This window comes from Trachypithecus francoisi, unplaced genomic scaffold, assembly GCF_009764315.1.
Source record: "Trachypithecus francoisi isolate TF-2019V2 unplaced genomic scaffold, Tfra_2.0 Lachesis_group9, whole genome shotgun sequence".
Lineage (NCBI taxonomy): Eukaryota > Metazoa > Chordata > Mammalia > Primates > Cercopithecidae > Trachypithecus > Trachypithecus francoisi.
In genome coordinates this window covers 18,766,446-18,792,797 of record NW_022681474.1, presented here as the reverse complement: position 1 = coordinate 18,792,797, position 26,352 = coordinate 18,766,446, and the positions used below count along the sequence as shown (strand labels likewise).

The window sequence follows — 26,352 nt, the reverse complement described above, 5'->3', positions numbered from 1 at the left end:
CTCCTTCTGTTAAAAGTGGCATTTTGAGAAACACCTGAAGCACTGATTGTAGAGGAGCCAGCAAAGAAACATTGTCAACTCAGCCACCCTCCTTTCAACCTTCACCTCCACCCTCCAACTGGGGCTGCTTGCAGTGGGGAAATCTGGGACTTAGGTGTGACCCTTGAGCCCTGAAAGCTGTCGCACAGCTGTCTCTCTCCCCCAGGTGGGTCCAGCAGGACCTGCCATCGCTTGGTTCAGCAAGGGAGTATTCAGAATCTCACTGAATACCATGTGCAGAGAGAGAAAAAAAGAGAGGCCGAAAAAAAAATCCCACATTGTCAGAGTAATGCCAAACTCTCTCTGAGTGGGATGAGCAGAGCAGATGCTGCAATGAGATGCCAAAGCGGCTCCCCTTCCTCTGTGCCTTGGGTGCCTATAAATTGCTCCGGCGCGCGTTTGTCAGCCTCCTCTTCTCCTGGCAGGTGGTACCCAGGCAGAATTCTGCCTTCAGTCTCTCTCTCGCTCCGCTCCCGGCCGTGAGGCGCTCGCCGCTGCTCGTTCGCTCCTCCACCCCAGCCCCGAGCCTCGCCGAGCCGACAGTGCCCGCCGCCGCCGCCGCTGGGCGCACCCGGGGGACGCCCGGGCCCACGCGGGGCTTTGGGGTGCGCGTCTATTCGAGTTGTGGTGGTGGCAAAGGAGGAAGAGAGAAAGGAGGCAAAAAAAAAAAAAAAAAAAGGCAGCGGACGGGCGAACTGAGCGAGCGAAAGAAGAGGAGGAGGAGGCAGAAAAAGGCAACTTCAGACGGAAAGTTGGTGCGAACTGGCGCAGTCTGCAAAAACGGAAAAGTCGATCGCAGGCGGCGGCGGCATAAAAGTGTGAGCGGCCCAGGCGAGCGCAGGAGGCGGCGGCTGGCTCTGCCCTCCCGGTGGCCGCGCCGGCGCCCGCTGCAGCCACAGGTGCGAAGGAGCTCGCGGGAGGCGAGGGCGCCCCGCGCACCCCTCCCCCGACCCCCACCCCAGGCTCGGGACTTCGGCTCAAGTCACTGGGCGCCCGCGCTCCCTCCCCAGCCGCAGCCTCCGCGGGGGGAGCAGGAGTCGGCAGCAGCGGCCGGCGCGCGCCCGCCCAGGGGAGTTGGGGTTCGCTGGGGGTTGTTTTCGGCTCTGAAGAGGTCGCCGCCCAACCTTCAAAATTCTGTCCAAAAGCAGACAAGAGGATCGCCCCGCGCTGAGCCGGCTGGTGGGCAGCAGGAGGCGCCTGATCGCCGCCGGGGCGCTGGGGGTGGTGATGGTGCTGCTGCTGGTGATCCTCATCCCGGTGCTGGTGAGCTCGGCCGGCACGTCGGCGCACTACGAGATGCTGGGCACCTGCCGCATGGTCTGCGACCCCTACGGGGGCACCAAGGCGCCCAGCACCGCTGCCACGCCCGACCGCGGCCTCATGCAGTCCCTGCCCACCTTCATCCAGGGCCCCAAAGGCGAGGCCGGCCGACCCGGGAAGGCGGGTCCGCGCGGGCCCCCCGGAGAGCCCGGGCCGCCGGGCCCCATGGGGCCTCCGGGCGAGAAGGGCGAGCCGGGCCGCCAAGGCCTGCCGGGCCCGCCCGGGGCGCCCGGCCTGAACGCGGCCGGGGCCATCAGCGCCGCCACCTACAGCACGGTGCCTAAGATCGCCTTCTACGCCGGCCTCAAGCGGCAGCACGAAGGCTACGAGGTGCTCAAGTTCGACGACGTGGTCACCAACCTCGGAAACCACTACGACCCCACCACCGGCAAGTTCACCTGCTCCATCCCGGGCATCTACTTCTTCACCTACCACGTCCTGATGCGCGGAGGGGACGGCACCAGCATGTGGGCTGATCTCTGCAAAAACAACCAGGTGAGCGCCAGCGGGCGGCGGGGAGGGCGGGGAGGGAGCGCGGGAAGGTGCGGGAGAGAGGGAGGAGACCCCGGAAATGGGGGTGGGAGCCCGCGGAGGAAGGGCGCGGCGGCCGGGCTTCCCGGAGCGACGGCGAGGGGGACGCCGTCCCACGCTGGAGAGGCGGGGGTCGTGAGCGCAGGAGGGCGCCCAGCGGCCTGGAGAGGGCGGTTCCAGAGTCTGGGACCCTCGATCGGTGCGCGCGCCTGCGAGCGCAACCCTCGAGGGGCGGGAAGCCGGGAGCTGGGTCCCCGGGACAGCTCGTGCGCTGGTCGCCTACGGGCTTTCTGGGGAGTGGAGAGGGCTGGGGGAGTCCGGAATGGGCGTGGCAGGGTGACCGACTCGGGGGTGGTAGACAAAGGCCCGAGGGAGAAACAACGGCCCCAAAGGAGTGAGTCCAAGCCGGGCGCAGCCACAACGGAGGAGCGACCGTGGGGCCCGCGGTCGCCAGGTCCTTGCGGCGTCCCGGGCCGTGAATCTCACATATAGTCAATTTCAAGGCGCAAACTCCAGTTTCGTTTTCACCCAAAAAATAGCGGAGGGGAGAGGCAAGGAATGCTGATAACAAAAAGAATAGTTGAGATTCGGGGGTTCATGCAGTGAAACACTGCGCGCAGCTAGACTCAGAACCCAAACTCTCTATGGAGTCAGAGGACGCTCGGGCAGGTGGCTTGCGGGGGCGACCGGTTCGAGCCCAGCCCCGAGTCTATCAGCCTCTGGACCAGCCGGCCAAGGGATTTGATTCCCTGAGCCAGCCGGCGCCGCTGCAAGGGCTACGCATGGGTCTGCAGTATTCTGCTGGGGCCACTTTACTGTGGAGAAATTCGAGGTCATTGCAAAACCGAAGATTGATCTCTTAGTCAGAGGAGGAAAATAATATTTGCAACTAACTAAAAGTGTAATGGGACCTCCTGTGCAAGCTGAAACAGTAGCCACTGGGGCGAGGCCTTGCAGCCTGTAGCCTGCGGTTGGGGCTGAGTTTCTGGGTTTTAACTTTGCTTATTGAGTGGCATAGGGGATGGCCCGCGACCGTGGCATCGCCATCAAGAGACCTCCTCTCCTGCTGCAACTTGGACTTAAACGAGGTCTATTGGGCTTTAGGTAACTCGCCCCCTGGACATTCAGAGATTCTTAGCTATCACCCAGGTTTCCGTTAAGCACCATTCAAGCAGGATTCGGAAGACCTAATTCAGGGTCAGAGTTCTTTCCAAAGTGAAAGAACAACAACAACAAAAAAGATGTCCTAAATGCGTAAGAGAGAAAGACAGAAAACGTCCTGTTCCCTACCCTATCCTACAAATAGCTAAGGGACCCTCAGGACACATAGAACAAAAAGAGGAAAAATGGCCACCAGGAGGCACTGACAGGGTTGTTTATTACAGTTGTTATGCATGAAAATAATATTAAGATAAATAAAAATTATTCACAGAGCAGTAAAACAGTTGTAGGCAAATGGCTAAAACGGGCATGACTCACTGTACCAGAATGGAGCTATTGAAACACCCTCACAAAAAGGCTTATGAACAGCCCCTCAGCAGGCAGCCATGAGACACCCCTTTATTTGCAAATTGGCTGTCTTCTGACTCAAAGGTCAGGTCTGGAAAATACAATCGGGTTGAAGAGATGATTTTTAGAGGTATCGATTAAAACCAAATGATTCCAATTTTATCAGCAAATGTATAAAAATGCTCACATCTTTAAATATCTGGAAATTGCAATTGCATGAAAAAAGCAGGGATTAATACATTTAAATTAGTTTAAATGTTAACGTCTAGACGGCTGAGCCTGTGTATATTACACTGATTCCAAAAAAGTAACACCAAGTAGGTGTTCTATGTGCATTTTGTTTTTAAAATTATTTCAATGTTTGGGGTGTAAAATCTTCCTTTGTATCATGCTAGCACACACATTCCATGAAGATCAGGAAAAAGAATAAGGTAAAACAGCTGACCTTATAATGCATAATGCTTTTCATTGGGAATATTAAGCTGCTGCTTCTGCAAAAGGTATGCAACAGGTAATTCAGAAAAATAAATCTATAGTGGTAAACAACATTGTTTTCTTAGTTCAGTGTGGACTATTTTGGAAAATGGTTACTACACTACTACTGTTAAGGAATTTTATCTCTAGACTAGAACTATTTTGTCAAGTCCAGTCTGCAGGCAGTTACAAATGAGAAATCTTATAAAATCTTTTCATTAATTTTAAATAACACTTCACTCTTTCTTTTCTATTATATTCTGGGTCTGATCACTTCTTAGAATGGCAGGCTCCCTCTCTGAGCTGACCTAATTTGTTTTCATAAAACAGAAACTCAGAGATCCATGTCAGCGTAACGTTCTATGGATTAAGTGGATTTTGAGAAGCACAAAAATTAAACTAAAAATTAAACTAAGAGAGAGAAATGCTTCTGGACCATAACCGAATGAGAGCCATTTTATTTATGCTTTGTGTAGAATGTAAGATCACAGATGGAAACATCAAAGACTGGTAAATTAACCTGATGTGCTACTTAACCTTTTGTTTATGATTCCACAGAAGTACAATGAAAATGAAATAATGAGAACATCAGTGGCAATTAATTAAATTACAAATGTCACTATAAATATTATCTCTAATGATAGATCCTCACTAATAAGATAATGCTAAAACTACACAATCTATTGCAGACACAGATACATACCCCTAAAAGGACCGCAGCTCTCATACTCCCTATGAAGCCATCAACCTAAATTTAATCCTACCATTTGTTGAAAGCCCATGACAGTGCATATTAAAGGTAAAAGTTCGACTCAAATAGCTTTACATTTGAAAGGAGGAAATCTCTTTAATGTTTGTAATCCTCTTAGCAGAAAACATGAAGAAAAATTGCTATTTGAATACAATTACTCTAATGCCACTATAATAAATAAGCCACTGTAATGAATACTAAAACTGTTTCAGGATTAAAAGCATAAAATAAGTAAAGACCAGTTGGTACTCTTAAACATTTATTAGTTATGGCACTGATGCACATGAAATATTTTTAAAAGGATGAGTGGTTTGTGGGTTGGTATTCACTTATTAGAGAGATCAATGACATGTCAAATTAATAATCTTTTTAGGGTTAAAGAAATATGGACTAAAGATAAAGCAGAATCTAAATAGTTATCTTGTAATAAGAAAAGATATTAGAGTAAATTTAGGTAGAAATCGGTCAATTGCGCTGAAGAAAGGATGGATTGTATTCCCAGACAGAATGCTGAAATCAGTGTACACTTAGGAATCTGGAAATAGCCTCCAGGGTGAACACATTACCTTCCTCAATAGTTTGATGGCTTGAAAGAATTGTTGAAGTCACTGAGCTGGATACTAGAGCTTGAAATCTCAAGTCCTGTTATATCTTTAGAGTATGATCAGGTGAGCAGGCATACCAAAATCATGCCAAGTACACTGGAGTATGGCAATTATTTAATTGGGACAGTCTTACGGTACAGTATAGGTTAAAATCTTAGAGAATTACCTTCATTAAAGAGCAACCACACTGGCTTGATCCAACAAAGGTGGTGGAAACTGTGAGGGTAACCTTTCAGTCTGTGGAATCACTCTAATGCATTCATAGGCTTTTGTGGTTACACCTGCTGAATGAAAATGGTGACGTTTACTTGGTTTTGTGGTTACACCGTGGAGAATAAAAATGGCATTCTATTTTTAAAAGGATTATTGTGTCTAAATCACGTAATTTTAGTGTGTCCTGTTTCTCCAATACCTTCATGTAGAAAACCATGTTAAAGCCCAATAACCATAGAATATGTCCTAAACACCCAAAGCACTGAATAAAATGTGTCTGGTTTTTAGTAATAGCTGAGGAGTATATTATGGGTTGATAACTAATGTATTACTAATATAGCTTAATATTTTGTTTTTAAATGTTTTCACCCATTAAAAATCCACAGATGAGAAAAAACACAAGTCATAATACCAATATCCTTCTTGTAGATTGGTTTCCCTGGGAATTAATGGCTAGATGAAATAAATGAACCAAAGCATTCAACTCCTACAAACTCATGATTAATTTTTAGAAAATATTATGAAGTCAAACTGCATTATTATTTAATGGTCAAAATGGACCACTTTACTAAATTGGCATATACTTTGGAGTCAAGGCTTCCAAGCATAATTACATGGTATATTGCTTTCATTATATTAGTGCCTGTTAGTACAGTGCTAAGCAATTCTAAATCCTTTAGGTCATTTTCTCCTTTTGCTATATGATACCCAGAAAGACATTTTAAAGATACTACTCAAATGACTTTACAGGTTCAGCAGTGTTAAAGAGCCTTCTCCTTTTTTTAACGTTTCAGCATTAATGTGAGAACATATCACATGAAAATTTAATTGGAAAACCCATCATTTAAATTTTGGAAATTCTGAACTTCTGTCTCGTTTCTCTCATTTTTCCAAGTGATAAAATCCAGCATATTGTACCCCAAATCATGCATTATTACATAGTGCAGGTTTACAAAACCACTAAATCACTTGCTATGTTATTCAGGGAAATATCATTATAGTGGAATAGAAATGAAACAAGCCACAAAGTAGATGCTTTACTGAAATAAATCAAATCTAAGTCTGCCTGCTGAAAGATTTTCCAAGGCAGAATCAAAATATATCTAAATGAATATGAAGCCTAATTTGAGCTAAGGATCTGACAGAATGTCCACAATGCATGAGATAAGCAATTTGACTGTTTGTAAATGTCTATCAACTCACTAATGAGATCACAGGCTTACCATGGGCAGATTATAAGCAGCCTCTGTCCTCAAATCAAGCCACATATTTAGAATCTCCTAAGTGTAAGTGGATATTCAATGAAATCATTCAAAAACTCTTGAAACGTGAGAGGCCTCAGAACATGAAAATTTAGTCCCTTCTTTAAGTTTTAGATATGTTGAGGTTAAATTGTTGATTTAAATGCACATGTCATAGTTAAGTAATAAAAAGACACGATGGAAAAAGGAGCTCTGAAAACTTGGGTGATATAATCAAAGATGTATAAATGAGCTAAGCTTCTGAAGCAGCCTGGTAAAGGGGGCTTTACATGAATTAGATCTGGAAAGCCCTAAATCAAAAGACTTCTTCTTTTTTTTTCTGTGTAAGTAGTAGAGGAGTTGGTATTTTCCTGGGTATTTTTAGCTATTACATACCTCAGTTTTCTAATAATTGTGGTGAACAGCTGAACTTAGACTTGAACTTCTGTACTCATGAACAGCTGATAAGAATATTGCTATTTGGCTTAAACCAAAATGCAAAAAATACTATTAGTTTCATTTCAAAATGTGATTGGGCATAGGGATTGAAGGAGTTAGAAAAACAAGTGATACAGGAAGATGATAAATTGTATGCATAGTTTAGAATGTGGAGTTAGAGAAGACTGCCAGAATCATCCCCACTGAAGCACTATTTTGTCCCTTTCTGTCCTCCTTCTCACCAATGTAGCTGAAACTGCTACAGCACTATTCTCATAAAGCTCTGAGGCCAACATGGACTTTCCTATGCTAAATTCTGTGCTATGGCAGCAAGTCAGCTTGTGATGCTGCATGAATGGCAAAAAAGAAAACTTGAGAATTCTCATTTACGCATCCTAATTCTTGTCTGTTTCACATAGGTGCGTGCTAGTGCAATTGCCCAGGATGCTGATCAGAATTACGACTATGCCAGTAACAGTGTGGTTCTTCATTTGGAGCCGGGAGACGAAGTCTATATCAAATTAGATGGCGGGAAAGCCCATGGAGGGAACAACAACAAATACAGCACGTTTTCTGGATTTATTATTTACGCTGACTGATAACGCAGAGACTAAGCTTATTCTGAGTTTGAACACTGGATGCGTATGGCTAACGTCAGTGAATCAAGGATCCCAGGGGATGCCAATGGCAGGGCACCTCGGTTGTGTATATGTGGGGAAATCAAACGCTACCTGACTCACATCTGTATCACTCAGAAACATTATGTAAAAAATATCAAAGCAAGATAAGCAGATGTGTGATCCACTACCGCCAAAGCAAATACTCCTTATCGTTAGTGTCCATGTGAATGAAGTCCTATATAGATCACAAATTTTTATAGACAAATCTAAGACATTGAATTATTTCTTCAATATATATGATACTTTGGTGTACTGTGATCTTGCTGCTTTTATCCATATGTCGGCTTTGGTTCTTGTGAGTTTACCTGCTTATTATGATACTTGGAGTCCATTCATAGTGTGGGGAAGAATGATTTTTACCCTGCAGGAGAAGGTCTAATTGAAATAATGCTGCTTGTCCCCAAAGAAATTGTTTGCCTTGTACTCTTGTTAACTTTAGAGCTAGACCTGGGAATGATTCAACTTCAAGCCTTAACCTGGAATTTTCTGGATTTGAGGGAATTCCCAAGCCTATGATCATTTTCACATTTTCTTTTTCTTATATGAATTTTCTTTTCTCTCTTTTCTGGTGATAGTCTTTAAAAATAGAGATTGACAGTGTATCATAGGATTACCCTCTAAGTGTGAAAATGTGTAATTATGTACGGTATTTAGAAAAAGCCCTTATGTGTCCATTTTGTCAACTGAATACATTTAGATTCACTGGGAAAGTCAGAGAAATTTATTCTTTAGTATCAAATCAAGCCGAGGCTTTTGCCATCTTTGGAACAAAAGATTATTCATAACCCAATGCACAAAGGTTTAATTTGAGCTGCTGCATACGTCACCAAGGGGACACTAGGTGAGGCCTTCAAACGGTTACTACAAGTCTGTGGCCTGAGGTTATTTCAAAATTAACAATTTCACATATAACCCATATGACAACAGTGTTTATATTTTATACAAATATCTGCTAAACACGCACACATATACTCACACACACATATATGTTAGATGAAATGTTTTATATACATATAAAACATATCTATATATATGGCTTTATTCCATAGGGCACAGTGGCTGTATAGCCTCAAAATTTTAATATAAAAAAGCATATGCATATATACACACACAAACATGCATAAATTATTTAACTTATTTTGGGTTAAAATATATTTTGAATGACAATATATGGAGTAGCAAAAACAGGTAAAACAACTTCTCTTTAAGAGTTATCTAGAAAATTAATTGTGTTAGGTAAAAATGCCCTTTATTTTAAGGTCTGTAAGTTAAGGCTATGGTTGCTGTATTACCATATGCCAATCAATACTTTAACTGCATTCTGTGACAGATTGTTAATATGAGGACTGCAGACACCAAGTGGCTCTCCTTTGCAGTGTTTATGAATTATATGCATTTGAGCTATCAATTTTTTTTTCTTTTTTCTCAGGTGGACTGAAGCTGACAGTACAGTAGATTTGGAGAGTAATACAAATCTTTTCTTGCTGGTTAGAACACACTGTCAAAAGCCATCTCTTTCATCTAAGGAAAAGATTAAAAATGCATGTTGATATCTCCTAACTATCACAAAACTTCCACTATTACAATGAAAAATCTGTTCCCCTTTCATTGCCTTTGAAAACTCTTTGACAAGTAGATTTCAAAAACAGAAATTTTAAAAATTTGCTTGCTTTACTGGTGAAGGACACTTGCATTTCTTTTTATTTAAAGGAATTAATTTGTTCTCCTGGCTCATTCCTCTTTGTTACTTTCTGTTCCAATACACAGAAAGCTTGATCATCTCTGATCAGCCGAAATATCTTTTATTTAGCAAAGCTCAACTTCCCAAGAGTTATGCATGGTGTGCCTATCTGAAGGTGGTGTTAGCTCTGTTGAAATGCCTGGGTCTGAGTAACTGTCACGATTTTTATGATTAAAAACAGACTTTTCATCAAGAATAAGGACTAATTCTAATTGGCCTTTGTGATATGTAAGATAACTGATAAATGAATCGCAATGGATTTTATTTCGAATTAACTATATATTTATCAAAGAGGAATTGGCAGCAAGGGTTTGGAGAATATTTTTAGGTGCCAAATAGCATAGTGAGGATTCAACCAAAAGATGAATTTATAAGCAGCAGTGGCCATCACCTAAGTGTTTTAATTAAGAGTTTTTAAAATGTTTTATTTACACAAAATATCAGGGCTGGATACCTTTTAAAGAGGAGGCTCTAGTATCAGGCTGTCATTTCCAATAGATCTGACCTTTTCTTCAGATAAATAAGCATTATTTTCTCTGTTTAGGTCCAAGGAAAAACACAAGGTAAAGGAAATAAAGGGAATATATATAAGGCAAACATTTCTCCTTTTTTTTTGCATTATATCTTATCAGTTAATTAAATTGTGGCCTTTGTTATTATAAATGTAATGATTCATTAAACTATATTATGTAATATATTTTGACTTTTATGATTGAATTTTTATAATTCAGTAGTGTTATGTGTTCTTACACAAAGGTTGCAAAACAGCAAAATTTACGGCAAAAATAGATACCAGAAAGCCAAAGATATCAAAACCATTTTATTAGAAGAATATATAGATAGGTGGACAGCATAAAATTAACCTTTCAAAATATTTTTATCATTGTGAATTGGTAATCGTATTACAGACAGTATCCTTTGGGGAAAAAGTCTCAAAATTTAACTTCCCTTGTTGAAGAAGCTATTTTAAAGTGCCATATTATTCATTAGGCATTAATTAAAGAACAGCAGGATAATTAGTAGGATCATCAATATTACAAGAAACATTAGATCGCTCAAGAAGGGAATAATTCAACTAGAAACACTTTACATTTTCTGAAGTAGTGCAGCTGATAGATTAGGGAGAAAAACAACTCCACTTAGGGGATATAGACTTTAAATCATTGTTTAGAAATAGGTACTTCTGTATTTATTTTGTTAAGGCAAAATAATAGGGCTTAATTAGGCTGAGTAACTCCCTAGAGGCACAGGTGTAATAGCTGGTCTCAGAGAAGGCAAACCCTCCCACTTCTCATCAGAAGGAAATGATCCGTCATTAGTCCTAGGTAACTGATGAATAGCTCTCAGTGGACTGGAAATCGCTGAATGTTCTCCGCCAGTTTTACACTCGAGGTGCGAATTAATAAGCAACCATCCTATTTGAAAGTTAGCCATTGCTTAGGGTTCTCTATTAGAATCTTATCAAGCACATTCTCAGTCATGCCTCTCAGTAACATTTTAGGAACAACGTTAGTGAGTATATGAGAATAGCCGTGATCTCTACATTTCATCAGCCGGGTTTTCGTATGTATGTCATGTGCTACCAGAATTTGATCTTCATAGCCCTCCTCCACCAGGAGACGCACCCTGTGAAAAACGTTAACTCATTAGATGTCATTTGTCTTTCATTTTCGCTTTTCAGGGTGCTTTTGACTTTTTACTCATTAACCTATTGTGCTTATCGTAAAGATACTGCCTTCTACTGTGGCGTGTGTACTGAGAGAACTTTAATAAATATTGTGTGGTGATGATAAAAATATTGCTGCATCCTAGCAGGAACATATCCTTATTCCATTCACACAGAAATTTCTAACCTGTGATATGTATGACAACGCCCGGCAATACCGCATTAAAGATAGCTTCTAATAGGATGTGCCAGTTTGGATGAATGACCACTTTGGCATTTTGCTAAATAACTTTGTTCTGGATTTGTATTCAGCAGTCCTCTCTCAAATGCCTCTCTCTGTGGGCCCATTTTTCAGATCTCATTCTTGCTCTCTCCTTTTATCTAGCAAATCAATAACAAGGACTCTTTGTGATTAAAATAGGGAAACAAAAGGAATCTCACTACAAGTAAAATATTCTGAGAGCCAAATCAGTGGATCTGCAAGTGAGGGGCACTTGGTAAGCTACAAAGTCACTGAAAAAAAGGTTGGTCAGTATTTTAACCATTTGTCCCTTTGAAGTCTATGGCAATTTTGATTTAGTTGTGGTCTCTGAGGACTGGATTCAACTGACCAATACAAATGTATTCCGTCTTCTTTCCATGTCAGCAAGATTGCTAAAATAATAAGCTATTCCTTTAAATTTGTAATCAGTGGACTAAAGAACAGCTTCCTGACTATTCTCTAAAAATGAAATCCTTTTTGCTGTGTTAAATGCTGGAATCTGTAGTGTGAGTCACCTCCTGACAGCTACCATCTGTACGTGTCTGGACTCTGGGCAGTGTCTGTCGTGACTTCCATGGGTCTTTGATGGTGGAAGATGCCACTCGCAGACAATGGCTCTTCTCTGGGATTCTCTAAATAGTTTTTTCAGCGTTTAGGTTCTAAAGTGGATCTAGACGGAGGGACAGTGCCTTCCCCCAGAGGCTGATTATTTGAAAGGTATCTTTTTTGTTTCAAAAGCATTTCTTGGTGTCCTAGTACATGAGTCATATTTAATTACTACAGTGAGCAAAACGTGGGGCACTACACACACACAGAAAAACTCAGGCACAAAGCCCTGCCCTCCGAGAACATATATTTTAAAATAAGTTATAATGGAAGAATAGACTTTGTATCTGCAGGTCAAAGGAATGCAAGCACCAGCAGAGAAGAGCCATGCCTGTCCTGTAAGCGCATGGAACGACTTTTGTGCCACTGCAATTTTTTGCCTCACTGAAATTTGTATAATATCCTACAGTTCTGATCTGCAGTTACCTTTGGAACACACTCAGTTTAGGGGAATTATCTAAGGTAAGTTTTATGATCACATTAAAAAAAAACCAAAGAGAAGGATTTGACAGAATGCATACACAATGCTGAACCTTAGTATGACAAACCTTGATCCACAACTTCAAAGAAGTATCATGGTATAGGAGGTTTCAGGAAACACTTTCTCCCTGATATTTTCTGGGCATGTTCCAAAATTTTTGCCCATGTTTCTTATCTGAGAAATAGAATTTCTCATACTACAAAGGCAGATCATGTGGATAAACAAATTCCTCTAAGATGTCTTGTGTCAGACCTTGATGTTATCAAATAGTGAAGTAGAATGAAAGAGTACAGAGGACAACATACTCCTACTTCAGACCGGGAATCCTTACAGCCCATCAAGTCAAGAATCTGGAGACTACTTATCTCAGAAGAAAGATAACGTTATGGCTCTGGACACACAATTGTATCCTGACCATCCAGAAAACCTGCCCCGTCCCGCGTACATAAAAGATCATCTCTCCTGTTGTGCCATTTTATGGAAGAACAGGAATTACAGAGATGCTGCCAGAAAAGGGGGAGCCACTACAGACGAGAAGACAAAAAATCACGGTAATTATAGAAATACAAATGAGTTAGTGTTTGCAAACAAATATTAGAGAGAGACTACAAAGTGTGAAAAGGCAGAGATATAATAAGATTTGAGAAATGGAGCAGAAGATTGAAAACAGGTGTTAGACACAGAATTTCTGGTGCTGAACACCAGAGGTAGGCAGAAGCGTGCTTCTGTGTTCATGCGCTTCAGAGGTTTAAGACTACAATGGCTCAGAAAAGGACTGATGATGCATGATGAAAACCAAGTGTGCAAGACAGTGGGGGACTGGAGCACTTGCAACCCAAAAGGGCATTCGGTGCTTAACATGGGCTGTCCTCGGGTCAAGTGATAATGCATGGTTTAATTTAAGGAAGATTAAGCACACATACATATACATATGTATGGAATAGCACACATGCATTATATACATATACACACATTTATATTATAATAATTTTTACTAATTCCATACATCCAGAATGGCTATATTTAGCACAGTCAAGGATAAACAAATGGCCACAAGGAGCTAAGAAGGAATGCTGGGGGAGCCATTGGTCATCTGACCCTCCTATCTCCTTCATATATGCCCCTTTACAGATCTTTTTCTTGTTCTAGAAGGTCTGGGAGCCTCATGTAAGACACAGATGTGCAAAATATGCACCTTACTACCACAGAGGGGCTTGGGAAAAGGAAGCCAATCCGGAGTGCAAAGTTCCCATTTCCAAGATGATTTAGAAAATAAAATATGTCTTGAGGCCGGGCGTGGTGGTTCACGCCTGTAATCCCAGGACTTTGGGAGGCTGAGGTGGGCAGATCACAAGGTCAGGAGATCGAGACCATCCTGGCTAACACGGTGAAACCCCGTCTCTACTGAAAATACAAAAAATTAGCCGGGTGTGGTGGCGGGCACCTGTAGTCCCAGCTACTGGGGAGGCTGAGGAAGGAGAATGGTGTGAACCTGGGAGGCGGAGCTTGCAGTGAGCTGAGATTGCACCACTGCACTCCAGCCTGGGTGACAGAGCCAGACTCAGTCTCAAAAAAAAAAAAAAAAAGGAGGAAATAGAACATGCGTTGAGGGCATTGATCAGAAAAATCATGTTTTTGAGATTATGAAAGATGAGAATGACTGAATGCACTGTCCTATTTTAAATTCCAGATCCCTTTAGGCAAGGAATAGTCTCCTCTGAGTATAAACTAACTACTAGGGCTTTAGGGAAACAGGTTCACCTGTATTGAATCGGGTTCCTGGGCAAGTAAATTAAAATAATAAAACAAAAATAAACAAAGAATCAATACATCTACCTGTCAAATAACCGATCTGAGTATTAAAAGAAAAGACAGAGCTTCATTGGTCAAGGCAGGTGAAGTCATTTGCTTATGTAGAGTTGAGTGTTGCCATCTTACCTAACTAGAGCAACATTGATTAACTAGCTTTCCCTGCTGATACTAAACTTGAAGCATAGTACCATTAATGAGGTGATCAAGGCAGAATGCCAGAACGTGGAGGCAGCAGAAGGCATAAGGACATAAATGTCGACTTCCCAGGGAAAGATCCTCAGGATGTCCCAACTATGATCACGGGGTCAAGATCTTCCCCTCAACCCAGTGTGCCTTATTCGACTATCAATACTTGAATCTCATGGTTCCTGGACATAACTTCTCAATTCCAGCTTTGCTACTTCCATTGCAATCACTTTTCTGTTCTCATAATTATATTCTAGTTCTTGTCTGAATATCTCAATCTTCAGTTTCCTACTCTGATCATGTTACCTCTTTCTACTTTTTCCACTCAATTCTTCTACTGTATGTGTGTGTGTGTATATATACATATATAGTATATATATTTGAGCATATATATGCTCCACCTACTTCATTAAAGCCTGCAGTCCAGTTATTTGCCCTGCTATGCTTTTCTGTCTATCTGCCCATGCCTCTCTACACTTTCTTCCCTCCAGCTTAGATCCCATGACCCTCATCTCAACCCCTCCTTTATTATCCATCTCTTTCAGACAGAATCCCAACCCTCAATCTCTTGAATTATTCCTATTTTCTGCTTGTATGCACACAACTTCTCTGGTTCCACTACCAAAACGCAAAACATTCTTGCTTTTGGAAAATAATCACGAAATCAAGTGCATTGGTGCCGATGCACAGGCACGCAATCATGATTTCTAGACTCAACTATGTCTCACACATAACACACCCATGTCAAGGTCTCTCTCATTGACCCGACAGCCATTCCTAGCCTTCCTCCTGCTCTACATGGTCCTGCCCTAAATCCACTCTTTATTTCTCAGGAGATAACCATGTCCACCTCACAGAGACACTAAAGGACATGTGTCCTCAGTCTCCTGTTTCCCTCACTAAGACTTTTATTTGCATTCACCCCATTGCTGTGTCACGCCCTCTCATTTCAATGGAGAAAGCATCCTTTCAACTGACATTCTATTTGTTCCCCAGATTCCATCTATTTGTTGCCTTAGGAACCTTGCTCTATATTTCTTATCTATCCAGAGTTTCTAAAAATCAACATCTATTGAACACTTCCATATTCTACACCAGACACTCAGATAAAAACTTGGAATACATTATTTCATGTCAATTCTATAGTAACCCTGTGGAATGGGCACCACTTCCCTGGACTCATTTTCTCTGGCCATCTCTCTGCTCTTGCTCTTAGTCACATAAACATTTCTCAACTCTTACTAGAAACTTCCCTTGATCCTTTGTTGTGCTCTAACTCCAGCCTCAACTCCTTGCTTCCCTCCACTGCCACACTTCTTGAGTCACCTCGGCATCCTCTCTCCTCTTCCTCACGGCCCACTCATTCCTCAAGCCTTTTCCACTGAGACTGCACTTACTGTTTATAAAATGTCAGCCTCCTAATTGTGAAATCCAATGGATGCTTTTCAATCTTTATTTCCCTTGATATTTGTCACTTATTACCGGCATCCAAGCCCTTCTCCCCTGAGTCTTCCTCTCTACTGACTTCCATAACAACATATATCTCTCATGTTATCACTTTGAAAACTTCTTCTCAACCTTTCCTTGAGTGACGGTTCCTACTCCATTCCTTAAATGTCTCTGTCCCCAGATCTCTGTCCTTATCCTCTTCTCTGAGTGATGTCATTCATTCCCACGGTTCAACTATCACATACAAACCATATCTTAGGGCTTCACTGGATAGCAACACTTAGATATTCCCAAATGAAAGTCTTCCTTGTCAATCTCCAATTTATTTCTCCTCCTAGATTTTCTAACTTGGTTCATTCAATCTTCATATCACCATGTAACCAAGACCAAACTAGGTAGGTATTGTTGACACCTAAAATTTTCTACTTGATTACAAAGAATGACTCCTACAATTATCTGCCAGCATCACACATTATACAATTTTGGAAGGTTGCATTCATTTTACATGATGTTTAGTCTTTAGACCTTACACTTTTAGCATTTAACTTGAAATCACCTTTTTAATGAAAACTTTTAATAAAGCATTTCAAATATTACTGGTAGGAAGTTATGGCTTTAGTGTGGTCAACCTGAGAGAGGAACAGCTTATTTCATTAGAGGTAAAAAGAGGAAAATGTCTTTTGTTCTCTGATTTTCATGGCAGGGGTTGGGTATTATCTGTGTTTCCTGTCAGCTGCCCATCTGCACTGAACTTCTAAGGCTCTGCTAAGCTTTAGCCTACTTAGGATGACTCATTTTCTCCTTAAAATAATATAGAGAGATTTTCTCCCTGAAACAGCATAGATATATTTTTCTCTGCAAGTCTGTGGTTCAGCCTGCTTACTGTTTTCTGAATCTTTGCTAATACTTCCCTAGATATGACAATCAAAAAGGACTAGGGAAAGGGAATGCTATGAGAGACTTTACCATATTTACCTTCTAATTCTTTTGTTATCATCAGGCATGTCAATATCTGGGCAGAGTTGGTAATGAAGTAGTTCAGTACCAAAGAGGTCATATTCCAAGTAGCAGCCAAGTTGAGCAAACTCCAAGAGCTCCTTCTTATCAAATATAGTCCTAGAAACAATACAACAGATATATTGTTATTATGAGGAGCCCATTTTCCACATGTACATACTAGAGGTTTTAAGCACACTATGTACAAGAACATAGTTGAAGTCAAGTAACAGAAACTTCTGAAATGGCTCTTAATGATGTGAGTATAAAATAGTAAGTTCAATTTGTTACCAGAAATAACAGAACTTACTCATCTAAAAGGGAGTTTTCCCCTCTAAAGTACTTGAGTACTACAGACTTAGTTTAATGATGCTTCCATTATTGCAAAGCAAGTTTGGAATTCTCCCTCAGAACTGTGTTCAGAATACGCCCCCACACTATTTTGAGAATCCTTAATGGAGTAAATTTTCATCCTCTAAGGACTGCTATGAACTGTGAAAACTATCAGAGGAAATCTGGCCTCAGGTCTGGCAAATTAGGTGAGTAATGCTAATCTGGGTAACACATGAGGCTTTGCCTTGTGGTAGCAGGGTGATTTTCTTGTGAAGATTGTAAAGTGGTTCTAAAATTAATTCTAAAGCCTTTAAAGAATGCCGTTCCAACAACTTTAAGGCACAATACTCATACAGATATTTATGTTCTGGAGTGCTTATTTTTTAAATAAAATTTATTATTTTATGATAAATTTTATGGATATCTTCTCATTTCAATAGCTATCATATAAAGAATATAACTATTTTAGGATGTAAGATTATGTAAATGAATGGGAAAGGAGAGAAATGTAAGACAAGTACAGGCTACAGAGAAGAGTACAGAGCAAGAGTAGATTATCTCAAGAAATTTACATTATAACAAGTAAAAAGAGATGCACTAAGGTAACCCCAAAATGCCATTGTAGAGATCCAATCACACAGAGAGCTAAGAAGGAATAAAAACATCCTAGCAGAAGAACAATATGCAAAAAAAAGTGAAAGAAAAATATACCCCATTAGACATTTCATGAAGGGAAGGAAGACACTGCACGAAGGGAATGGAGGAAAAATATACCCCATTAGACACTGCATGAAAGGAATGAAGGACCTACAGATTTATAAGGGATTGTTTGGGATCCGAAATTGATCTGGAGATGAGTTGAGAACATTAGACAGTCATTGTCTTATTGGCTTTTAATTCATGCTGATATTTCTATTACTTTGGCAACTCCATGATGTGAGGATTAAAGCACTATTTTGAGGCAGGGCGTGGTGGCTCAATCCCAGCACTTTGCGAGGCCAAGGTGGGTGGATCACTTGAGGTCAGGTGTTCCAGACAAGTCTAGCCAACATGGTAAAATCACATCTCTACTAAAAAGACAAAAATGGCAGGGTGTGCTGGCTCACACCTGTAATCCCAGCATTTTGGGAGGCCGAGGTCCATGGATCACCTGAGGTCAGGAGTTTAAGACCAGCTTGGCCAACATGGCGAAACCTTGTCTCTACTAAAAACACTAAAAATTAGCCGGGCATAGTGGTGGGTGCCTGTAATCCCAGCTACTTGGGAGGCTGAGGCAGGAAAACTGCTGGAACCCAGGAGACGGCGGTTTCAGTGAGCTGAGATTACAATCGCATTGCAATCCAGCCTGGGAAACAGAGTGAGACTCCGTCTCAAAAAACAAAAACAAAACAAAAATTAGCTGGGGATGGTGGCAGGCACCTGTAATCCCAGCCACTTGGGAGGCTGAGGCATGAGAATCAACTGAAACCGGGAGGTGGAGGTTGCAGTGAGCTGAGATCATGCCACTGCATTCCAGCCTGGGTGACAGAGCAAGACTCCATCTCAAAAAACAAAAAGCACTAATATCTGGCTGGGCATGGTGGCTCACGCCTGTAATCCTAGCACTCTGAGAGGTCAAAGTGGGTGGATCATTTGAGGCCAGGATTTTGAGACCAGCCTGGCCAACATGGTGAAAACCCATCTCTACTAAAAATAAAAAAATAAAAAAATTTAAAAAATTAAAAAAAAAAGAAAGAAAAGAAAAAGAAAAAAAAAAAGCACTATTATGTGTCCATGAATCTACTTCTAAGAGGTCAGAAGAATTTTCAAAGTTTTTTTTTTTTTTTGAGGCGGAGTCTCCCTCTGTCACCCAGGCTGGAGTGTAGTGGCATGATCGGCTCACTGCAACCTCCACCTCCCAGGTCCAAGTGATTCTCCTGCTTCAGCCTCCCATGTAGCTGGGACTACAGGCGTGTGCCACCACTCCTGGCTAATTTTTGTATTTTTAGTAAAGACAGGGTTTTGCCATGTTGGCCAGGCTGGTCTCGAACTCCTGACCTGAGGTGATCCACCTGTCTTGGCCTCCCAAAGTCCTGGGATTACAGTCGTGAGCCACCACGCCCAGTCAAAGCTTTCCTTACAAACCACAGGAGAACCAATTAAACCACCATGTACCATGGGTGCGGGAGGTGTCTCCTTTCCTGTGAGATTTCTGGGAGTTGACTATTGACTTTCATTCTGAGCTATCATCCCCTGGCTGGCTCCTTTTCATTTTATTCACCAATTTAGCAGAACTTAGAGTTCACGATGTTGTTTTAGGCAGGGAGGCTAAAAAATCTTTCCTTTATACTATAAAATATACATTAGTTCTGTGCTATCTTCTATTAATACTACTCATTTTCCATCTTCTTACCATGGAGACCATCTTTTGCTTCCAAAATTACTAGGCTGAAAGAATATGTGTTTTTCTATAGAAAACATATTCTGTTTTCCCCAAAGAACCATACTTGAAAAAAAACAAAATATACACAACTAAAGTAACGTAAGCGGGAAGAGGTAAGTTTAGTATTTTTTCCTTTTGAGTAAATTTAGTGTGTTAATTATCCAATATGGGCAGGGTACTGGGGGAGGGGAGGAGTCAGGAGGGAAATGGAGCCACCAGTTACAGGTTGGATCATACTCTTATTTCTGCTCCTAATGTCTTTTTGTTTCCTTTGGCCCAATGCCTTGAGAATCACTTTTCTAAATTTTCATTGCTATATTGAGGCATATACTTCGTGAAAAGTCCATGGTAAATGTAAAGCCTTAGAAAAATCTTTAGCCTCAGCTCCAACTGAAAATAAAAAGTAAAGTCACTTAGCATCATTATCATCTTGCTTACAATTATGAGAACTCACTATGTGTCTGACATTGTGTGAAGTGCATTACATGTATTATCTCATTTAATACTCTCTATAATCCCAGCAGGTCTCAATTTTAAAGACCGAGAAACTGGGACTTGAGCGATTAGATACTCACTCAAGGTGATGTGCTAGAATTTAAATTCCTCCTTGTTGGGGGAGAATAGGAGTGATGGTTTAGGGATGTGAAGTTTCTTTTGAGAAAACGAAAACATTCTAAAATGATCATGGTGATGGTTGCACAACTCTGTGAATATACTAAAAGCCATTGAGTTGTGTACCTTAAATGGCTGAATTGTATGGAATGTGAATTACATCTCAATAAAGCTTTACAAAAAAGAAAAAAAAAAAAGAATTTAAATTCATCTCAAAGTTAGAACTTACTCTTCTAAACCACCGTACTGTAGAGTTTCTCCTATTGCTAAATATTGTTTTTTACTCAAAGGACATTTTCCAGAATTACAATGACTGAATGTGCACAGAGTATGCTTTAGTTTTTAATTTGAAATTTGATTTCCTCCCCATGGTACCCTCCAACTGCACTTGGAAAATGGAGAATTTACCATCAAAGGGTAGTATGCGGGGAAGACAGTGAAAATCCCAGAAAGGGAAGAAGGGATTCACTTGTGGAGATTTTTAATCACTAAGTCAGAGGGTAACTACATAGAGTAAGCAGGATTACATCTTTACTGTTATTTTAGACAATTTGAATGACATGATCAAAGAGAAAGGAACTATGGGAATCATGACAACTGCTTACTTTCTTACTATGGGGTGTGTGTGTGTGTGTGTGTGTGTGTGTGTGTGTAGTTATTCATTTTTTTAAACTGACATATAGTGATATGACCCCTTCTGGATAACTAAACACTAGTGTGAAGTCAATTAAGAAATGAATATTACGAATATTGGCGGGGCATGGGGGCTCACACCTGTAATCCCAGCACATTGGGAGGCCAAGGTGGGCGGATCACTTGAGGTCATGAGTTCAGGATCAGCCTGGCCAACATGGTGAAACCCTATCTCTACTAAAAATACAAAAATTAGGCAAGCATGGTGGCTTGTGCCTGTAGTCCCAGCTACTTGGGAGGCCAAGGTAGGAGAATCACTTCAATTTGGGAGGTGGAGGTTGCAGGGAGCCAAGATCACATTACTGCACTCCAGCCTGGGCAACAGAGGGAGACTCCGTCTCAACAACAAAAAAAAAAAAAAAAAAGAAAGAAAGAAAGAAAAAAGAAATGAATATTTCAAATATTAAGGGGCACAGAGGCAACTTCCATCACCAGATCAGACCTCCCTCCTGAAGCCAAACCTGAAATGCAACTGCCCGCTTGCCATCTCTACTCGGATGCTTAATAGCGACTTCAACCTCAGCATGTCCCAAACTGGACCTTTCTTCTATCCCTCAAACTGGCTGCTCCAACACCCTTCCCTATCTCTGTTGACAACAACTCCATTCTAGCTGCTCAGGCCAAAAACCTCGATCATTCTTGACTGCTTTCTTCCTCTGACATTCTACATTTAACCTATTAGGATAGCATGGGGGCTCAGTCTTCAAAATACAACCAGAATCCAGACCTACCATCACCTCCCATACTACCCTCCAGACCCAAATCACCCTGGTCTCTTGCAGGATCACTGCAATAGATACCAAATTATTCTATTATAGTCTATTCTACATACTGCAATTAAAGTGCCACCTCCACACCTAAGTCAGACTAGGTCTCTCTTCTACTCAGAACCCACCAATGGCTTTCTATTTCCCTCAAAAGTAAAAGCCAAGGCCTTACAGTGGCCCATGAGGCATTATGTGATCTCTCTCCATGTGGTCTTGCAAAAGCCTCATCTAGAAAAGGAATGGGGCTGAGCGTGGTGGCTCACACCTGTAATTCCAGCACTTTGAGAGGCTGAGGCACGTGGATCACTTGAGGTCAGGAGTTCGAGACCAGTCTGGCCAATACAGTGAAACCCTGACTGTACTGAAAATACAAAAATTCGCCGGTGTGGTGGCACGTGCCTGCAGTCCCAGCTGCTCAGGAGGATGAGGCAGGAGAACCGCTTGAACCCGGAAGGCAGAGGTTGCAGTGAGCCAAGATCGTGCCACTGCACTCCAGTTTGGGTGACAGAGCGAGACTCTGTCTCAAAAAATAAAAATAAAAATAAAAATAAAATAAAAGAGGAATGGGGAGGTGGCAGGCATGGTGGCTCATGCCTGTGGTCCCAGCTACTTGGAAGGCTGAGTGGGGAGGACTGCTTGAGCCCAGGAGTTCAAGGCTGCAGTGACCTATGATGACACCACTACACTCCAGCTTGGGTGACAGAGTGAGCCCCTGCCTCTAAAAAATGAAATATAAACAAACAAAAAATAAAAGAGGAATGGGGACTGTAGGGACCCAATTCTCCAGACGCAATGAAATATGTTACCTACGTTGTAAACGTTAACTGAAGAATGTCACCATAAGCAGAGATGTCTTTCTAGGGGAAGACTAACACTGTTCCATAAGATTCATCCACACATGTTAAGTTTCAAAAGTAACCCCTGGCCAGGCACATTGGCTCACTCCTATAATCCCAGCACTTTGGGAAGCCAAGGTGAAAGGATCCCTTGAGCCCCGGAGTTTGAGACTAGCCTTGGAAACAAAGCAAGATCCTGTCTCTACAACAAACTTTAAAAATTAGCAGGGCATGGTGGTGTGTGCCTGTGGTTCCAGTTGCTCAGGAGGCTGAGGTGGGAGGATCATTTGAACCCAGGAGTTCGAGGCTACAGTGAGCTATGGTCGCACTGCTGCACTCCAGCCTGGGACAGAGTCAGACCTTGTCTCAAAAAAAAAAAAAAGTAATCCCTGTGAATTCTTACCCCGTCAAAAATCTTATGTAAAGGGATGTGACTTTGGGGAAGCTGTTTCCTCTGTAAAAACATTCTTAAAAATTTCACGGTCACATGCGAGGGGAGATTGCTTCAGAAGGGAAGCAGTTAGGCTGATATTTTAGACATCAGGGAAATGCAGTTGAAAAAGAGGGGCAAGGCCAGATGCAGTGAGTGGCTCATGCCTGTAATACCAGCACTTTGGGAGGCCGAGCCTCTGGGAGGGTTGCTTGAGCCCAGGAGTTTGTGACCAAACACAGAGAGACCCTGTCTCTATAACAAAAATAAATAAATAGAAAGAAAAAGAGGGGAAGAGAAATTTGCTGTCATTAAAAAACCAAGACATACATACATATATATACAGTTTTTCTTTCTGATTTTTTAACTGACATTTATTGATATGACCTCCTTTGGGTAACTACATATTAATGTGAAGGTAATTAAGAAATGAATTCAGCTGCGCACGGTGGCTCATGCCTATAATCCCAGCACTTTGGGAGGTCGAGGTGGAAGGGTCACTTGAGCTCAGGAATTCCAGACCAGCCTGGGCAACATGGCAAAACCTGATTTCTAACAAAAATACACACATCAGCCAGGTGAGGGTGGTGCACGCCCATGGTCCCAGCTACTTGGGAGACTGAGGTGGGAGGATTATTGGAGATCGGGAAGTCGAGGCTACAGTGAGTCATGATCAAGCCACTGCACTCCAGCCTAGGTGACAGAGCAAGCAAGACACAATTCCAAATAAACAAATAAATAAATAATTAAATTAAATTAAATTAAAAAATAAAAATAAGGGGGATGAATTCATTTAAATTATTCTTATTGACAAAGCAAACTGATTGCAAAATCCAGGGGAAGAAAATAGTGTGTGATCACACATATTTTTCAAAGGAAAGTCCTGTAAATAAGTAGAATGTGGTGTGAGATATTAATGAGGGGTGGGACGGGAAATAAGAAAATCAACACCTGATAGGCATCAGGTATTTAATATCGCCCCAGCTTGTTTAATCCTTACAGAAGCTCTATCAGGAAGGTGTGACTGTCCCCATCTTACAGATGAGGACTTTAAGTCTCAGAAAAGATAAACTCAGGTCTCAAACTGAAAGAGCTTCAAAAAAACCCAAACTGCTTTTGTGTTCAGAGGCCTGTTCTTAGACCAGGCTGCCCCTCCGGGGTGTGAACGCTCCAGGCACCAGGCAGCTCCATTCCTCCTCCAAGGCACTCACACTCCGGAGACACACTCACCATCACAATGACATCTAGGAACAAGCACCTTGCACCATGAAGGTCTAACAAGGTGACTTACCTATGTGAAACTGACATTCAGCTGGATGGCTTCCAGGGACTGCCAAAGTGCTACTGAAGTTGCATTTATGCAAGTGAATTTCTTTTTCACTTGGAGAGGATTGACCCCAAATGTCAGTATGCTACCACGGGAAAATGAACTCTGTGTGCCATCCAGCAGATGAGGGTTAAACAGACGTCCTGCCCCTCCCTGTCACCAGTGATCTCACAGCACATCTTGGAAGAGTGGAGGTGCTAACCTCAGCCAGTTTTCTTCATTCTGCATTCCATATCCATGAATAATTCTTGAGAGTTGTTTTTCATTTTATTTTATTTTTTTTGAGATGGAGTCTCACTCTGTCGCACAGGCTGGAGTGCAGTGGCGCGATTTTGGCTCACTGCAGCTTCCACCTCCTGGGTTCAAGGGATTCTCCTGCCTCAGCCTCCTGAGTAGTAGGTGGGACTCCAGGTGCCCCCAACTACACCCAGTTAATTCTGTATTTTTAGGAGAGGCGGGGTTCCATCATGTTGGCCAGGCTGCTCTCAAACTCCTGACCTCAGCTGATCCGCCAGCTGATTTGCCTGCCTCGGCCTCCCAAAGTGCTGGGATTACAGGTGTGAGACACTGCGCCCGGCCATCCATGAATGATTCTATTCTTTCTTACTCCAATCTTTCCCAGCTTTTAAGGTAGGTAGTTTTCGCTTCTTCCCCTGAAGAGTCAGTGAAGTGATTGTGACACACAGAAGAGCTACCGCATTTGACACTGAAGAAATGTTCCATCTTCAAGGTGGATGAAATGATTGCAATGTCATTTACAAAATATCCTGGGATTTCCCAGGAGGAAGATGAGATTTTTGTATCAAGTACTTGTTCATGTCATTCGTATGATATCATTTCTTCTGCTGCATATTTTATACTTTTGCTCAACTAATAAGTAACTTTTCTGTATATAAAAACAGGCATAGATTTAGGGAAAATATATTGCCATCAGCTAAAAAAAAGGTGTCCAAAGTGATTTGGCTTGTTATTTTCAGAATACAGTTATCATTTACCCAGTTTCTTAAGGCTGGTACTATAATGCAAGACAGGTGATTCTATTTTCAACCCCCTTTTATATTCTAGATCTTATCCATATACTGAGGGGTTTAGTTTAATGTCAAAATATACTCTGTGTGGAAGAAAGGAAGTCTGAATGAAGTGATAATTTAGACAAGGGTCTGTGGACTCCCTAGGTAGAAAGAACTAAGGAGCAGAGGAAAGAATTTGATCCGTGGGTAGGATCAAGATAACGAAAGCACCTACCATTTGTCTTGGGCTTTACAGTTTCAAATAACTCTCAGGTACATTATTTCATTTCACACATTGAAACACACCTTCATAAATTAATTCAGTGAACATCTACTATCAGCTGTCTTGTGCTATTCTCTGTGTTAGGAATATAGACACGAATAAAAAATTTAAGATGCTGTCTCAAGGAACTGAAAGTCTGCAGAAGGTAGATATTTAAGCCAATAATTATAGTTAAATGTGTTAAAAACATTTAAGTACAAATAAATACAAAGTATTACAAAAGAAGAATGAGGCAATTCATTTTTTTCACTTGATTCACTTTGATTCATTTGAGTTAAGCCTTGAAGGACACTATTTAGACAAATGTTGGTAGGGTTCCAGATGAACAATCCAGAGAGGCTGGGCATATGGCTTATGCCTATAATCCCAGCACTTTGGGGGCCAAGGCGAGTGGATCACCTGAGGTTAGGAGTTTTGAGACCAGCCTGGCCAACATGAGGAGACCTTGTCTCTACTAAAAATACAAAAATTAGCCAGGCGTGGTGGCAGCTGCCTGTAATCCCAGCTACTTGGGGGGCTGAGGTAGGAGAATTGCTGGAACCCAGGAGGCGAAGGCTGCAGTGAGCCAAGATCGTGCTACTGTACTCTAGCCTGGGCGACGGTGTGAGATTTTGTCTCAAAAAAAAAAAAAAAAAAAAA

At 41.8% G+C, this 26,352-nt stretch overlaps 2 protein-coding genes across 2 annotated transcripts in view; one reads left to right on the top strand and one right to left on the bottom strand.

Moving 5' to 3' along the window:
* Window positions 1-446: 446 nt before the first annotated feature.
* Window positions 447-10,237, top strand: C1QL3 (complement C1q like 3). The gene is made up of 2 exons (XM_033208500.1): window positions 447-1,854; window positions 7,541-10,237. Exons 1-2 carry the CDS (start codon window positions 1,267-1,269, stop codon window positions 7,718-7,720), a joined length of 768 nt encoding a protein of 255 aa, XP_033064391.1. The 5' UTR covers window positions 447-1,266; the 3' UTR covers window positions 7,721-10,237.
* The window catches only part of PTER (phosphotriesterase related), a 79,099-nt gene continuing 61,246 nt past the window's right edge, over window positions 8,500-26,352 (bottom strand). The window contains 2 exon segments of the mRNA XM_033208499.1: window positions 8,500-11,168; window positions 16,980-17,120. Of these exon segments, the coding sequence (XP_033064390.1) occupies window positions 10,958-11,168; window positions 16,980-17,120 (352 nt within the window). The 3' untranslated portion in view covers window positions 8,500-10,957.